The sequence below is a fragment of the Oncorhynchus tshawytscha genome, unplaced genomic scaffold (assembly GCF_018296145.1).
Source record: "Oncorhynchus tshawytscha isolate Ot180627B unplaced genomic scaffold, Otsh_v2.0 Un_scaffold_3409_pilon_pilon, whole genome shotgun sequence".
Taxonomy (NCBI): Eukaryota; Metazoa; Chordata; class Actinopteri; order Salmoniformes; family Salmonidae; genus Oncorhynchus; species Oncorhynchus tshawytscha.
In genome coordinates, this window is record NW_024609786.1 from 225,054 (window position 1) to 242,500 (window position 17,447).

Genomic DNA, 17,447 nt, shown 5'->3' on the forward strand with positions numbered 1-17,447 from the left:
AGGGCTGTAGCTCTCCAGGAACAGGGCTGGAGTTAAAACCTACAGGGCTGTAGCTCTCCAGGAACAGGGTTAGAGTTAAAACCTACAGGGCTGTAGCTCTCCAGGAACAGGGCTGGAGTTAAAACCTACAGGGCTGTAGCTCTCCAGGAACAGGGCTGGAGTTAAAACCTACAGGGCTGTAGCTCTCCAGGAACAGGGCTGGAGCTAAAACCTACAGGGCTGTAGCTCTCCAGGAAAAGGGCTGGAGAGCCCTGATCTATAAGTACTGCGGCCCCCTCTGGGATAAACAAATCTTACATAGACACTTACATAGTGGGTACATACATCTTCATATTTTGTTTGTACTGGTCCCATGGGAATTGAACCCACAACCCTGGCGTTGTAACTGACATGCTCTACCAACTGAGCCACACACGACCAACTTAACTTTTCTTTTCTTCCAAGGTGAACCTGAGGTTATATTACAGACGCCATTTACCTGAACCCAGGTCTCCGAGCTAGGTAAATCTGCTTTTAGTTTTAATGCACTGTATTGCTGGAACAAAATACATCTTGATGTTCTGGTGCCGTTCAGGCAAGTTAAAGTATTGATTGGGGTCTTAATTGTGGAGGAATGTATGTTGTATTATACAGGACGCATTTGAAAAAGAGACCCTAGGTCTCAATATTCACCTTTCATATAATCCCTATCAAGTTCATACAGATGTCAGAATTAGGAGGCAGCTCCTACCGTAGTGCTCTTCTCTCCTCTCTCCAGTGTTTGTGTGATGGCATCAGTCCATCATACAATCTATCATATCATCTTAAACACTGGGTAAGGCTGGGTGGGTAAAGTTTAACAGAGACTATATTACTTTATAACATAATCTCTTGTTGTTACAAGATTTCAAAGGTTGAAAGGTCACTAACAGACAAAATGGGTGTAAAAAAAACACTGCCATTAATGTTGTTCTCAGCATGATCAGTCAAGAAACACAGAATCAACCATAGAAATAGAACACATCTCTTTAGGTCAGACCAGCACTGGTGGACTCATCACTGATGGACTGATCACTTATGGACTGATCACTGATGGACTGATCGCTGGCGGTGGACTGATCACTGATGGACTGATCACCGATGGACTGATCACTGGCGGGCTGATCACTGGCAGACTGATCACTGATGGACTGATAACTGTTCACTGATGGACCGATCACTGGTGGACTGATCACTGATAACTGATCACTGATGGACTGATCACTGGTGGACTGATCACTGATTGACTGATCACTGATGGACTGATCACTGGTGGACTGATCACTGATGGACTGATCACTGATGGACCGATCACTGATGGACTGATAACTGATCACTGATGGACTGATCACTGATGGACTGATCACTGACTGACTGATCACTGATGGACTGATCACTGATGGACTGATCACTGATGGACTGATCACTGGCGGAGTTCAAGATAATCTGTTGTCTCATGAATATGTGAGTAAAGAGAGAGACAGGAGTCCATGTTGTCATTGTGGTGTTCTGTAAACGTTCTGACTTTATTTCTACAACGTTTGAAACAGCTCAGTGTGGAAGCCTGGATATAACTCATACAGCTGTCAATCAAACAAACCCCACCCCTCCCCGACAAGAGTCGATCCTTTACATACAAACAGTCCTCGCCCGTCTCACAGTCAAAACCCACCAATCAGAAATCACACATCTTTATCGTACAGTCATTCAATCAAACATGAATCCGTCAAGTAAAGCCCCCCCCACCCACCTCCACAGCAAAGATGAGCCAATGAAATGTCAGAACCGTGTGTAAACCCCTCCCCCAACAGAGGAGGTTGAAATAGTTAATGATAGACGTCATCTCTCAGACTGGCAAACTGATAAAAGCGTGTGATACAAAAAAAACTAAAAAGAGGTAAACCAAAATGATAAGTGAAATGTTAAGTAAATGAGTGATATGAGTAGAGGTCTGTGTTGACATGTTAAGTAAAGGAGTGATATGAGTAGAGAGGTCTGTGTTGAAATGTTAAGTAAAGGAGTGATATGAGTAGAGAGGTCTGTGTTGAAATGTTAAGTAAAGGAGTGATATGAGTAGAGGTCTGTGTTGACATGTTAAGTAAAGGAGTGATATGAGTAGAGAGGTCTGTGTTGAAATGTTAAGTAAAGGAGTGATATGAGCAGAGAGGTCTGTGTTGAAATGTTAAGTAAAGGAGTGATATGAGTAGAGAGGTCTGTGTTGAAATGTTAAGTAAAGGAGTGATATGAGTAGAGAGGTCTGTGTTGAAATGTTAAGTAAAGGAGTGATATGAGTAGAGAGGTCTGTGTTGAAATGTTAAGTAAAGGAGTGATATGAGCAGAGAGGTCTGTGTTGAAATGTTAAGTAAAGGAGTGATATGAGCAGAAAGGTGTTGACATGTTAAGTAAAGGAGTGATATGAGCAGAAAGGTGTTGACATGTTAAGTAAAGGAGTGATATGAGTAGAGGTCTGTGTTGACATGTTAAGTAAAGGAGTGATATGAGTAGAGGTCTGTGTTGACATGTTAAGTAAAGGAGTGATATGAGCAGAAAGGTGTTGACATGTTAAGTAAAGGAGTGATATGAGCAGAAAGGTGTTGACATGTTAAGTAAAGGAGTGATATGAGTAGAGGTCTGTGTTGACATGTTAAGTAAAGGAGTGATATGAGCAGAAAGGTCTGTGTTGAAATGTTAAGTAAAGGAGTGATATGAGCAGAAAGGTCTGTGTTGACATGTTAAGTAAAGGAGTGATATGAGCAGAAAGGTGTTGACATGTTAAGTAAAGGAGTGATATGAGCAGAAAGGTGTTGACATGTTAAGTAAAGGAGTGATATGAGTAGAGAGGTCTGTGTTGACATGTTAAGTAAAGGAGTGATATGAGTAGAGAGGTCTGTGTTGAAATGTTAAGTAAAGGAGTGATATGAGCAGAAAGGTCTGTGTTGACATGTTAAGTAAAGGAGTGATATGAGCAGAAAGGTGTTGACATGTTAAGTAAAGGAGTGATATGAGCAAAAAGGTGTTGACATGTTAAGTAAAGGAGTGATATGAGCAGAAAGGTGTTGACATGTTAAGTAAAGGAGTGATATGAGCAGAAAGGTGTTGACATGTTAAGTAAAGGAGTGATATGAGCAGAAAGGTGTTGACATGTTAAGTAAAGGAGTGATATGAGTAGAGGTCTGTGTTGAAATGTTAAGTAAAGGAGTGATATGAGCAGAAAGGTGTTGACATGTTAAGTAAAGGAGTGATATGAGCAGAAAGTCTGTGTTGACATGTTAAGTAAAGGAGTGATATGAGTAAGTCTGTGTTGAAATGTTAAGTAAAGGAGTGATATGAGCAGAAAGGTCTGTGTTGACATGTTAAGTAAAGGAGTGATATGAGCAGAAAGGGTGTTGAAATGTTAAGTAAAGGAGTGATATGAGCAGAAAGGTCTGTGTTGACATGTTAAGTAAAGGAGTGATATGAGCAGAAAGGTGTTGACATGTTAAGTAAAGGAGTGATATGAGCAGAAAGGTGTTGACATGTTAAGTATTCCTGAGGTCTGTATTATGTTAACCATATATGAGTAGAGAGGTCTGTGTTGACATGTTAAGTAAAGGAGTGATATGAGCAGAGAGGTCTGTGTTGACTGATATGTTGTGATGAATGTTAAGTAAAGGAGTGATATGAGCAGAAAGGTCTGTGTTGACATGTTAAGTAAAGGAGTGATATGAGCAGAAAGGTGTTGACATGTTAAGTAAAGGAGTGATATGAGCAGAAAGGTGTTGACATGTTAAGTTGGGGTTGATATGAGCAGAAAGGTGTTGACATGTTAAGTAAAGGAGTGATATGAGCAGAAAGGTGTTGACATGTTAAGTAAAGGAGTGATATGAGCAGAAAGGTGTTGACATGTTAAGTAAAGGAGTGATATGAGTAGAGGTCTGTGTTGAAATGTTAAGTAAAGGAGTGATATGAGCAGAAAGGTGTTGAAACGTTAAGTAAAGGAGTGATATGAGCAGAAAGGTGTTGAAACGTTAAGTAAAGGAGTGATATGAGTAGAGGTCTGTGTTGACCAGAAAGATATAAGTGGTTATGGAGTGTGATACTGTAGGACACCTTACATCCCTCTCCCACATTCATGATCAAACACTTACTGCATTCCTGAACCGCCTCCATATTATTCTAACCATACAAAGCATAGAAGTCAATGTATGAAACAGAGATACTGCCCTTAACTGACCTCTGGTCAGTCTATGCAGCTCCACTGTGATGTTCAGTGATATAGAAACCGCATTAAACTGATGTGCTGATAAGAGTGGAGTTGACGGGTTGGGGTTAGCATGGAGTTAGCGCCACACACACACACACACACACACACACACACACACACACACACACCATGGAGGATGGAGCCATTGGAGTGTTTTATCAGGACGTCTTCAGGAAGAAGATATGACAGAGAAGATTAAAGTGACAGTCTAGTTCAGCTTGTGTGGTTATTTCTGTTTGTGTATGTGTGTACGTGTGTAACCTGTGTATGTATGTGTGTTATTTCTGTTTGTGTATGTGTGTACATGTGTAACCTGTGTATGTATGTGTGTTATTTCTGTTTGTGTATGTGTGCACGTGTGTAACCTGTGTATGTATGTGTGGTTATTTGTGTATGTGTGTACATGTGTAACCTGTGTATGTATGTGTGGTTATTTGTGTATGTGTGTACGTGTGTAACCTGTGTATGTATGTGTGGTTATTTGTGTATGTGTGTACATGTGTAACCTGTGTATGTATGTGTGGTTATTTGTGTGTGTATGTGTGTAACCTGTGTATGTATGTGTGGTTATTTGTGTATGTGTATGTGTGTAACCTGTGTATGTATGTGTGGTTATTTGTGTATGTGTATGTGTGTACATGTGTAACCTGTGTATGTATGTGTGGTTATTTGTTATGTGTATGTGTGTACATGTGTAACCTGTGTATGTATGTGTGGTGTGTATGTGTATGTGTGTACGTGTGTAACCTGTGTATGTATGTGTGGTTATTTGTGTATGTGTATGTGTGTACGTGTGTAACCTGTGTATGTATGTGTGGTTATTTGTGTATGTGTATGTGTGTACATGTGTAACCTGTGTATGTATGTGTGGTTATTTGTGTATGTGTATGTGTGTACGTGTGTAACCTGTGTATGTATGTGTGGTTATTTGTGTATGTGTGTACATGTGTAACCTGTGTATGTATGTGTGGTTATTTGTGTATGTGTATGTGTGTAACCTGTGTATGTATGTGTGGTTATTTGTGTATGTGTATGTGTGTAACCTGTGTATGTATGTGTGGTTATTTGTGTATGTGTGTACGTGTGTAACCTGTGTATGTATGTGTGTTATTTCTGTTTGTGTATGTGTGTACATGTGTAACCTGTGTATGTATGTGTGGTTATTTCTGTTTGTGTATGTGTGTACATGTGTAACCTGTGTATGTATGTGTGGTTATTTGTGTATGTGTGTACGTGTGTAACCTGTGTATGTATGTGTGTTATTTCTGTTTGTGTATGTGTGTACATGTGTAACCTGTGTATGTATGTGTGGTTATTTGTGTATGTGTATGTGTGTACATGTGTAACCTGTGTATGTATGTGTGGTTATTTGTGTATGTGTGTACGTGTGTAACCTGTGTATGTATGTGTGTTATTTCTGTTTGTGTATGTGTGTACATGTGTAACCTGTGTATGTATGTGTGGTTATTTCTGTTTGTGTATGTGTGTACATGTGTAACCTGTGTATGTATGTGTGTTATTTCTGTTTGTGTATGTGTGTACATGTGTAACCTGTGTATGTATGTGTGGTTATTTGTGTATGTGTATGTGTGTACATGTGTAACCTGTGTATGTATGTGTGGTTATTTCTGTTTGTGTATGTGTGTACGTGTGTAACCTGTGTATGTATGTGTGTTATTTCTGTTTGTGTATGTGTGTACATGTGTAACCTGTGTATGTATGTGTGGTTATTTGTGTATGTGTATGTGTGTACATGTGTAACCTGTGTATGTATGTGTGGTTATTTGTGTTTGTGTATGTGTGTACATGTGTAACCTGTGTATGTATGTGTGGTTATTTGTGTTTGTGTATGTGTGTACGTGTGTAACCTGTGTATGTATGTGTGGTTATTTGTGTATGTGTGTACGTGTGTAACCTGTGTATGTATGTGTGGTTATTTGTGTATGTGTGTACATGTGTAACCTGTGTATGTATGTGTGGTTATTTGTGTATGTGTGTACGTGTGTAACCTGTGTATGTATGTGTGGTTATTTGTGTATGTGTATGTGTGTACATGTGTAACCTGTGTATGTATGTGTGGTTATTTGTGTATGTGTATGTGTGTAACATGTGTATGTATGTGTGGTTATTTGTGTATGTGTATGTGTGTACATGTGTAACCTGTGTATGTATGTGTGGTTATTTGTGTATGTGTATGTGTGTACATGTGTAACCTGTGTATGTATGTGTGGTTATTTGTGTATGTGTATGTGTGTACATGTGTAACCTGTGTATGTATGTGTGGTTATTTGTGTATGTGTATGTGTGTACATGTGTAACCTGTGTATGTATGTGTGGTTATTTCTGTTTGTGTATGTGTGTACATGTGTAACCTGTGTATGTATGTGTGGTTATTTGTGTATGTGTGTACGTGTGTAACCTGTGTATGTATGTGTGGTTATTTGTGTATGTGTGTACGTGTGTACGTGTGTAACCTGTGTATGTATGTGTGTTATTTCTGTTTGTGTGTACGTGTGTACGTGTGTAACCTGTGTATGTATGTGTGTTATTTCTGTTTGTGTATGTGTGTACGTGTGTAACCTGTGTATGTATGTGTGGTTATTTGTGTATGTGTGTACGTGTGTAACCTGTGTATGTATGTGTGGTTATTTGTGTATGTGTGTACGTGTGTAACCTGTGTTTGTTGATTTCTGTTTGTGTATGTGTGTACGTGTGTAACCTGTGTTTGTATGTGGGATTATTTATGTGTGTGTCTGTGTGTTACTGTGATCATTAGATCCATCACATTAGATATGCAGAGGCCCAGGGCCGTGTGTGTACACGTGTGTATTAGCGGAGGAGGATCAGGTTGCCTCCTGACACTGATCTAAGATCAGTTCTTGTTTCCTACCCATAATGGTTAACATTAGGATTTGGGGAGGGTAAGCTGATTCTTGATCTGTGACTAAGGGCAACGTCAACCAGCAGCCGTATTAGCTCTATGTTAAACACTTTACCTTAAAGACATAAACAGACAGATAAACTACAGTCGCTGCTCTGTGGAACTCTCACAGTAATAAACAAAGACATGTAAAAAAGTCTACATAGAAATCTCAGTATATCACAAACATATTATTTCTGTCTCTATATCTGTCTGTAGGAGTGCAGGTCTGTCAATTAGGGATTCAGTTCAGTTTGTGGTTCAGCGCATTGTTCCTCGGTGCTTCTCTGGAGAGTTCTGAGTCCCCCCTCCCTCTCTGTCTCCATCTCCTCTCTCTGAGTCCCTAATCCCTCTCTGTCTCCATCTCCTCTCTCTGAGTCCCCCTCCCTCTCTGTCTCCATCTCCTCTCTCTGAGTCCCCCCTCCCTCTCTGTCTCCATCTCCTCTCTCTGAGTCCCCCCTCCCTCTCTGTCTCCATCTCCTCTCTCTGAGTCCCTCTTTAGGCTGCAACTCAGGGGAGGAACACTAGAGGGAGACAGACACTGCTAGGTGCGGCTGTATGGGGCTTTCCTCATACATGCACAGTCATACAATACTGCAACAGGAGGGCATATCCCAACACATGTACACACACACACACACACACCCTTCCTTCATATGAGTTCAACAAAGTTCATTTCAAAACTCAATGAAAAAAATGTTTTCACTAAATGAGCCACCTTTACTTGAGAACGCATTTGCACACACACACACACACACACACACACACACACACACACACACACACACACACACACACACACACACACACACACACACACACACACACACACACACACACACACACACACACACACACACACAGGTAAACATAAGTGATGAATTTGCAGCCTTGTCCATGGAAGTTCTCTGTGAGTCTCTCTCTCTCTTTAACAACATGTCTCTCCAGGAGCAGGTCTCTCTCTCTCTCTTTAACAACATGTCTCTCCAGGAGCAGGTCTCTCTCTCTCTCTCTTTAACAACATGTCTCTCCAGGAGCAGGTCTCTCTCTTTAAAACATCACCAGTCTCTCTTCATAAAAGTATGAGTCTCTCCTCCATTGAGTCCAAACATGTTCCCTCTCCCAGACACCATAGAAGGGCCCTGCTTCATCCCATTCAGCGTGGACTGTTCCTTCTGCCCTCCTCCTCTTCCCTCCTCTCACTCTCTCTCTCTCTCCGTCAGTGTGTGTGTGTGTGTGTGTGTGTGTGTGTGTGTGTGGGTAGGCGGCGGTCAGAAGATCTCAGGCAGCGTGACGTTGCGCAGCAGCCACTGTTGAGAGCGAGTGTGTGTACAGTCTCTGACGCTGGGCACTTGGCTGTCCTCCTCACTGGCCTTGTCCAGACACTGGTTACTATTGACGTGGATCAGGGTCAACTTCTACAGAGACAACAGACAGAGAAACAGACCTGGGTCAACTTCTACAGACACAACAGACAGAGAAACAGACCTGGGTCAACTTCTACAGAGACAACAGACCTGGGTCAACTTCTACAGACACAACAGACAGAGAAACAGATCTGGGTCAACTTCTACAGAGACAACAGACAGAGAAACAGACCTGGGTCAACTTCTACAGACACAACAGACAGAGAAACAGACCTGGGTCAACTTCTACAGACACAACAGACAGAGAAACAGACCTGGGTCAACTTCTACAGAGACAACAGACAGAGAAACAGACCTGGGTCAACTTCTACAGAGACAACAGACAGAGAAACAGACCTGGGTCAACTTCTACAGAGACAACAGACAGAGAAACAGACCTGGGTCAACTTCTACAGAGACAACAGACAGAGAAACAGACCTGAGTCAACTTCTACAGACACAACAGAGAAACAGACCTGGGTCAACTTCTACAGACACAACAGACAGGGAAACAGACCTGGGTCAACTTCTACAGACACAACAGACAGAGAAACAGACCTGGGTCAACTTCTACAGAGACAACAGACAGAGAAACAGACCTGGGTCAACTTCTACAGAGACAACAGACAGAGAAACAGACCTGGGTCAACTTCTACAGAGACAACAGACAGAGAAACAGACCTGGGTCAACTTCTACAGAGACAACAGACAGAGAAACAGACCTGAGTCAACTTCTACAGACACAACAGAGAAACAGACCTGGGTCAACTTCTACAGACACAACAGACAGGGAAACAGACCTGGGTCAACTTCTACAGAGACAACAGACAGAGAAACAGACCTGGGTCAACTTCTACACAGACAACAGACAGAGAAACAGACCTGGGTCAACTTCTACAGACACAAGAGACAGAGAAACAGACCTGGGTCAACTTCTACAGACACAACAGACAGAGTTTAAAAGTGCATTCATCTTAAAGTAACTGTCCTGTGAAAATCTCACTTTTAAAAGTGAATATTCTGATAACTCATACCCATATGTTGTGGACTCATCCTATATTCATATGTGGCCAAAGCATAAAATTAAAGAAAAAACACTTCAATCTGGTGTCAAAAAGACAGTTTTAAAAAATGCTTGCTATTTCCTCATTGATGATGATGTTGTCAGTGTATCCTGAGGATACACTGGCCAATCAGCGATCTACTCGCGTGAATAATTTGAATGACTTGTATACGCCCACACCATTCAGTTGTTGGGGTAGGGCCACACCATTCCAATACAGAAAATCAGCTTTATATCATACTTCATAAATAAAACATTGGAAGGAAAACTATATATTTCAATCATATTGTAAGTAATTATATGACATATTTAATAGAAATGTGGAAACACTTGACAGTTACTTTAAGGTAGCTAGGTAAAACAACAACTAGCACACTCAGCAGGGTCAGTGGTAGTAAGAAAAGACAAGGAGAGGTTGTTTACTGTTGACAGACAGACATACCATGGGGTCATACTCCCAGAGCTGGTTTCCTTTGAGGTGATGACACTTGAGCATCATGACAGGACCGCTGAGTTTGGACACGTCTAGACACAAGTCATCTGTCCTTATCTCTTTATTGGCCGTGTAGCTGAACACCTGCAGGGGACGACACACGGTCAGACGGGAAGACAAGAGACCTCTATCTCTCTCTTATGTCATTCACATTGTATCTCTCTCCTCTGAGGTCAGAGAAGTTGCTCAGGTTAATGTCACTATGATAAACACCAAAGGTAATCTCATTACTTGTCCTGTCCTGTCCTGTCCTCAGTTGATCAGTTACGGTTTCCTCCCATGCCATGGCAGTTCTAGTTACCTGGTTTCCTCCCATGCCATGGCAGTTCTAGTTACCTGGTTTCCTCCCATGCCATGGCAGTTCTAGTTACCTGGTTTCCTCCCATGCCATGGCAGTTCTAGTTACCTGGTTTCCTCCCATGCCATGGCAGTTCTAGTTACCTGGTTTCCTCCCATGCCATGGCAGTTCTAGTTACCTGGTTTCCTCCCATGCCATGGCAGTTCTAGTTACCTGGTTTCCTCCCATGCCATGGCAGTTCTAGTTACCTGGTTTCCTCACATGCCATGGCAGTTCTAGTTACCTGGTTTCCTCCCATGCCATGGCAGTTCTAGTTACCTGGTTTCCTCCCATGCCATGGCAGTTCTAGTTACCTGGTTTCCTCCCATGCCATGGCAGTTCTAGTTACCTGGTTTCCTCCCATGCCATGGCAGTTCTAGTTACCTGGTTGCCTCCCATACCATGGCAGTTCTAGTTACCTGGTTTCCTCCCATGCCATGGCAGTTCTAGTTACCTGGTTTCCTCCCATGCCATGGCAGTTCTAGATACCTGGTTTCCTCCCATGCCATGGCAGTTCTAGTTACCTGGTTTCCTCCCATGCCATGGCAGTTCTAGTTACCTGGTTTCCCTCCCATGCCATGGCAGTTCTAGATACCTGGTTTCCTCCCATGCCATGGCAGTTCTAGATACCTGGTTTCCTCCCATGCCATGGCAGTTCTAGATACCTGGTTTCCTCCCATGCCATGGCAGTTCTAGATACCTGGTTTCCTCCCATGCCATGGCAGTTCTAACTACCTGGTTTCCTCCCATGCCATGGCAGTTGAAGATGCCAACTTTCTCGTTCTCCTTCCGGGCCATGTTGTCCAGACACTGGTTAGTCTCCACGTTACGGATCTGACAGAACAACACACAACCAACAATTATCACTGATTGAATGTGTGTGTGTTTAGTGTGTGTGTGTTGTATGTTTAGCGTGGGTGCACCTCTCCCAGTGAGTAGTAGTGTCGTGGTATCTGGGAGTCAGGATAGACGTTCTCCAGGTACCAGCTGAAAGGTTTACACTGCAGCTTCTGTCTCAGAGACGAGCGAGACGTGATGTCACCATAGTCCACCTTCGTCACACCTGAAACACAGTATTTTCCATTAGCGTCGGCAGTCAGCTAATCAGCCGGTTACAGATTCATTTCTAGCCAGCTACATTTTCCACTTCATATTAACTAGGCTACTTTCCTTCTTCTAGCGATCTATTTATAGGACAGGCGCCGGTCAGTCACAAAGTGAGTGATGACAGGGAAATGCAGCAGAGAGGAAGAGGCAAAGTGAGAGGTTTCAGGCTCGCCAAAATCTGTCCAATGTGTTTCTATGTTCTTATTTTGGACCTAAGGTTGTCACCTGCCTTCCCATCTTTGGGACAACGACTCCCATTGGTAGGGAGGAGCCATGAGCATCTCGTCATTATATAGCCTACAGATTTCTGGTTGCAGTCGAATTTCTTTACACCTGTGGGAGAGAGCATGATTCTCGTGAATTTGCATATCCCATGTACTGTAACTGGTAACGATGTGTGGAAATCCATGACTTCAAGGAAATCCATGACTTCAAATCAAGGATTTCCTAGGTTTCCTTTCCTAGGATGTCGGGGCTTGCCAGACAGGGACGATAAAGTGAGTGACTCATCTCGTCAGTCTGTAGCCTACCGAATGGCATCGGAGAGACATTCATTTTGGCTCCCTAATTTGCATAGTTTGGCTCCCTAATGTTTGGCAATTATCTGCAGATAAATTATGAAAACATTCAATGAAGATGATGAATCATCACTGAAGGAACAATAGACAGTGGAGAGCCTCATTCTGGTCAAAATATGATAATTAGGCCCTCAAGAAACCCAGGCATTAAAACGGAATTCAACAATATTCACAAATGTATTGACCTTAAACTTCCCCCAAATTATCATAAGACAGGAACAGAATGCATCACTGATTCGTACTTCCTGCAACTATCTAAGTCAAGAGGCAAGGAGAATGCCCCTGTCTGTTTCTGCAGTGCACGAGTCTACCACTTTGTGTAACTGTTAGTGATGAAGCTAATGTCTTCTGGTAGATGGAAAGGCTCCCAAAAAACGTCTCAATGAAATGTTAACTACAAAGTAGCCTAAGCTTCCCTGGCAGAATGATATCAGGATTATTTCATCAACCCAGTGGGTGTTTGTTTTATCTACCATCATATGTGCCTACAAAAAGGTGCGCACTTGAATTAAAGGGTCAATACACCCCGAAAAGACAAGTATCAGATTTATCCCAGACCTCAAAAGTGGTCTCCTGATGTGGTTTAACATTGTTATGTATTTAGAACATCCAATGTGATTTTGAGAGTGAAACGGGGGAAATGGAAACCTGGAAAAACAAAACCTTAAATATATTATTCAAGATAAGGTGGGCTATTTACTTCATTTTTCTGTTTTAATAAAATACATCATTTGAAGAACAAATATAATTGTGGCAATCCATATGTTGTAGTAAAAGTGTAAATACCACTTTAAATCAAGAGAACACTGGTTAAATGCTAAAAAAAGGTTTACTATTCTCCTACTTAGAAAATAGTCCTGGTCATATAGGCATAGACCTATATAGAGACCCATATAGGCCGCCCCCAGGTGGTGAGGGTAGGCAACAACATCTCCTCCCCGCTGATCCTCAACACTGGGGCCCCACAAGGGTGCGTTCTGAGCCCTCTCCTGTACTCCCTGTTCACCCACGACTGCGTGGCCATGCACGCCTCCAACTCAATCATCAAGTTTGCGGACGACACAACAGTGGTAGGCTTGATTACCAACAACGACGAGACGGCCTACAGGGAGGAGGTGAGGGCCCTCGGAGTGTGGTGTCAGGAAAATAACCTCACACTCAACGTCAACAAAACTAAGGAGATGATTGTGGACTTCAGGAAACAGCAGAGGGAACACCCCCATCCACATCGATGGAACAGTAGTGGAGAGGGTAGCAAGTTTTAAGTTCCTCGGCATACACATCACAGACAAACTGAATTGGTCCACTCACACAGACAGCATCGTGAGGAAGGCGCAGCAGCGCCTCTTCAACCTCAGGAGGCTGAAGAAATTCGGCTTGTCACCAAAAGCACTCACAAACTTCTACAGATGCACAATCGAGAGCATCCTGGTGGGCTGTATCACCGCCTGGTATGGCAACTGCACCGCCCTCAACCGTAAGGCTCTCCAGAGGGTAGTGAGGTCTGCACAACGCATCACCGGGGGCAAACTACCTGCCCTCCAGGACACCTACACCACCCGATGCTACAGGAAGGCCATAAAGATCATCAAGGACATCAACCACCCGAGCCACTGCCTGTTCACCCCGCTGTCATCCAGAAGGCGAGGTCAGTACAGGTGCATCAAAGCTGGGACCGAGAGACTGAAAAACAGCTTCTATCTCAAGGCCATCAGACTGTTAAACAGCCACCACTAACATTGAGTGGCTACTGCCAACACACTGTCAATGACACTGACTCTACTCCAGCCAATTTAATCATGGGAATTGATGGGAAATGATGTAAATATATCACTAGCCACTTTAAACAATGCTACCTTATATAATGTTACTTACCCTACATTGTTCATCTCATATGCATACGTTGATACTGTACTCTATATCATCGACTGCATCCTTATGTAATACATGTATCACTAGCCACTTTAACTATGCCACTTGGTTTACATACTTATCTCATATGTATATACTGTACTCAATATCATCTACTGTATCTTGCCTATGCTGCTCTGTACCATCACTCATTCATATATCCTTATGTACATATTCTTTATCCCCTTACACTGTGTATAAGACAGTAGTTTTTTTGGAATTAGTTAGATTACTTGTTCGTTATTACTGCATTGTCGGAACTAGAAGCACAAGCATTTCGCTACACTCGCATTAACATCTGCTAACCATGTGTATGTGACAAAATAAAATTTGATTTGACCTAGACAACTAACAATACCAAAACAAGGAACATATACTGAATTCATCCTTTTGTTGTCATTTCAATTGCAAAGTCATGTCTTTCTACATAATATCGCAACACATTTTTTCCAATCTGGGACATAAACTCGATAAGTATTCAATATTTCCGCTGTGTATTTCAGATGGAATCAAGTTGTTACAATGTACCAGAGACCACCAAAATAGAGCTGCTTCGGCCTGGCTGGCTACTTTTCTATTTGACTAGCTACTCTATGTAGTGGTGGAAAACACCCAACACACGTCACCATGGTCACAATCACCAACTACCTAAAGGACTGGAAGAATCTTACAAACATGTTTCTCATAGTGTGTTTGATATTCTCTGGATTAGGGATTGTTATTACAGTAAGGGGAAGCAGTGAACACTACACTTCCTGTTAGTGGAAGAGAGGTGAACCTTTGTCCTTGTTCTCGCCTGTCCTCTACCTGATCTGTGCAGGGGTGTGTCTGTCAGTGGTGAGATGGCAAGGTTAATAGAGACTGTGTAGCGTGAAATTATTCTGTCCCCCCCCCATCCCGTCGCCTCGCTCTGTCAGGTCACCACAGCAACATCACATTGCTAATGGGGGCCTGGTTGGCCTTGGCCGGGGGTATAGTTGGACGGGGCCACAGTGTCTCCCAACCCCTCCTATCTCAGCCTCCAGTAATTATGCTGCAATAGTTTATCGGGGGGCTAGGTGCAGTCTGTTATATCTGGAGAATTTTTCCTGTCTTATCCGGCATCTTGTGTGAACTTAAGTATGCTCCCTCTAATTCTCTCTCTCCCCATTTCTCTCTCTCTTTCTCTTCTCTCAGAGGACCTGAGCCCTAGGACCATGCCTCAGGATTACCTGGTCTGATGACTCCTTGCTGTCCCCAGTCCACCTGGTCATGCTGTTGCTCCAGTTTCAACTGTTCTGCCAGCGGAAATGGAACCCTGACCTGTTCACCGGACATGCTACCTGTCCCAGACCTGCTGTTTTCGACTCTCTCTCTCTACCACACCTGCTGTCTAACTCTGAATGATTGGCTATGAAAAGCCAACTGACATTTACTCCTGAGGTGCTAACCTGTTGCACCCTCTACAACCACTGTGATTATTATTATTTGACCATGCTGGTCATTTATGAACATTTGAACATCTTGGCCATGTTCTGTTATAATCTCCACACGGCACAGCCAGAAGAGGACTGGCCACCCCTCAGAGCCAGGTTCCTCTCTAGGTTTCTTCCTAGGTTCTGGCCTTTCTAGGGAGTTTTTCCTAGCCACCGTGCTTCTACATCTGCACTGCTTGCTGTTTGGGGTTTTAGGCTGGGTTTCTGTACAGCACGTTGTGACATCAGCTGATATAAAAAGGGCTTTATAAATACACTTGATTGATTGGAGAATACATATCTGGCTTCTGTTTTGAAACAGCCCCCAGACACACAGCAACTCGCCCCTCACTCAGACTCACCAGGGGAGATGATGTAGAAGAAGTTTTTGAACTGGTCCATCCAGACCTCGGCCAGGCGTCTGTTGTTCTTATTGATGATCTGACCCGTTCCCCCTGGAAACGTGTAGGGCGTGGCCTTCCGGAACACGTGACCCACGTGAGAACAAGTCACGATCTCCAACGTCCCCCCACACTGCCAGATCTACAACACACCAGAAACACTCATGTTACAACTACATAGCCCTGTGTGTGTGTGTGTGTAGGTGCACATCTCTGGCTAGCTAACGGAGAATTCCATCCAGCTACTATAGCAAGATACTTAGCAACGCTAACAGTACTTGTACCACCACACTTTCTCCCTCACCTCAAACTTTCCAAATGCCAGTTGTTTTTCGGTTACAGCTCATGAAGTATGCTTCATCACCTGGCTTCTCACCTATCTTTTTGTTATCGTCCAGGGGACGCGCTGCTGTAACTGGCAAACTGCCTCTGCACCCTACTGCTGTCTTTCAGAGCGCCCTGATTCTGTAACTAGCACATTGGTTGTCTCTTCTCTCTTCAGTCGCAGGCTGCATTCTGTTGTTATATGAATGATTGGCTGAGCCTTGGACACAGACAGAGTTGCTCCAAACGTGCATCACTCGTTCGCTTACAAACCTGCATCGCTCGTTCGCTTACAGCCAGTAGTGATCCAAAGCTCCCCCTCACAAACGTTTCTCATCTGATCTACACGATTCACGTAGGTCACCTATTTTGGATTCAAAACGGTGAATTTCACCAAAAGTGAACTAGTTTGCATACCTGGTGTGTGTGCTTGCATGCCCTGTGTATGTGTGTGTGTGTGTGTGTGTGTGTGTGTGCTTGCATGCCCCTGTGTGTGTGTGTGTGTGTGTGTGTGTGTGCTTGCATGCCCTGTGTATGTGTGTGTGTGTGTGTGTGTGTGTGTGTGTGTGCTTGCATGCCCTGTGTATGTGTGTGTGTGTGTGTGTGTGTGTGTGTGTGTGCTTGCATTTGCATGCCCTGTGTATGTGTGTGTGTGTGTGCTTGCATGCCCTGTGTATGTGTGTGTGTGTGTGTGTGTGTGTGTGTGTGTGTGTGCCCTTGCATGCCCTGTGTGTGTGTGTGTGTGTGTGTGTGTGTGTGTGTGTGTGTGTGTGTGCTTGCATGCCCTGTGTATGTGTGTGTGTGTGTGTGTGTGTGCTTGTGTGCCCTGTGTGTGTGTGTGTGCTTGCATGCCCTGTGTATGTGTGTGTGTGTGTGTGTGTGTGTGTGTGCTTGCATGCCCTGTGTATGTGTGTGTGTGTGTGTGTGTGTGTGTGTGTGTATGTGTGTGTGTGTGTGTGTGTGTGTGTGTGTGTGTGTGTGGTGTGTGTGCCATGTGTGTGTGTGTGTGTGTGTGTGTGTGTGTGTGTGTGTGTGTGTGTGTGTGTGTGTGTGTGTGCTTGCATGCCCTGTGTGTGTGTGTGTGTGTGTGTGTGTGTGTGTGTGTGTGTGCTTGCATGCCCTGTGTATGTGTGTGTGTGTGTGTGTGTGTGTGTGTGTGTGTGTGTGTGTGTGTGTGTGTGTGTGTGTGTGT

At 43.5% G+C, this 17,447-nt stretch overlaps 1 protein-coding gene and 2 long non-coding RNA genes across 5 annotated transcripts in view; 2 read left to right on the forward strand and 1 right to left on the reverse strand.

Moving 5' to 3' along the window:
* Window positions 1–1,537: 1,537 nt before the first annotated feature.
* On the forward strand, window positions 1,538–3,184 carry LOC121845889. Its single transcript, XR_006082831.1, has 2 exons — window positions 1,538–2,991; window positions 3,032–3,184. It is a non-coding gene; the product is annotated as an uncharacterized LOC121845889 (long non-coding RNA).
* Window positions 3,185–3,412: 228 nt separating this feature from the next.
* On the forward strand, window positions 3,413–3,790 carry LOC121845888. The gene is made up of 2 exons (XR_006082830.1): window positions 3,413–3,525; window positions 3,734–3,790. It is a non-coding gene; the product is annotated as an uncharacterized LOC121845888 (long non-coding RNA).
* A 3,450-nt stretch (window positions 3,791–7,240) lies between these two features.
* The window catches only part of galnt1 (UDP-N-acetyl-alpha-D-galactosamine:polypeptide N-acetylgalactosaminyltransferase 1), a 66,229-nt gene continuing 56,022 nt past the window's right edge, over window positions 7,241–17,447 (reverse strand). For all 3 annotated transcript variants that reach the window (XM_042318081.1, XM_042318082.1, XM_042318083.1), the window contains exons 10-14: window positions 15,893–16,073; window positions 11,404–11,543; window positions 11,216–11,314; window positions 10,093–10,227; window positions 7,241–8,599 (exon numbers count right to left, since the gene is read on the reverse strand). In XM_042318081.1, coding sequence (XP_042174015.1) covers window positions 8,453–8,599; window positions 10,093–10,227; window positions 11,216–11,314; window positions 11,404–11,543; window positions 15,893–16,073 — 702 coding nt within the window. In that variant the 3' untranslated portion in view covers window positions 7,241–8,452. The remainder of the gene's footprint in view (window positions 8,600–10,092; window positions 10,228–11,215; window positions 11,315–11,403; window positions 11,544–15,892; window positions 16,074–17,447) is intronic.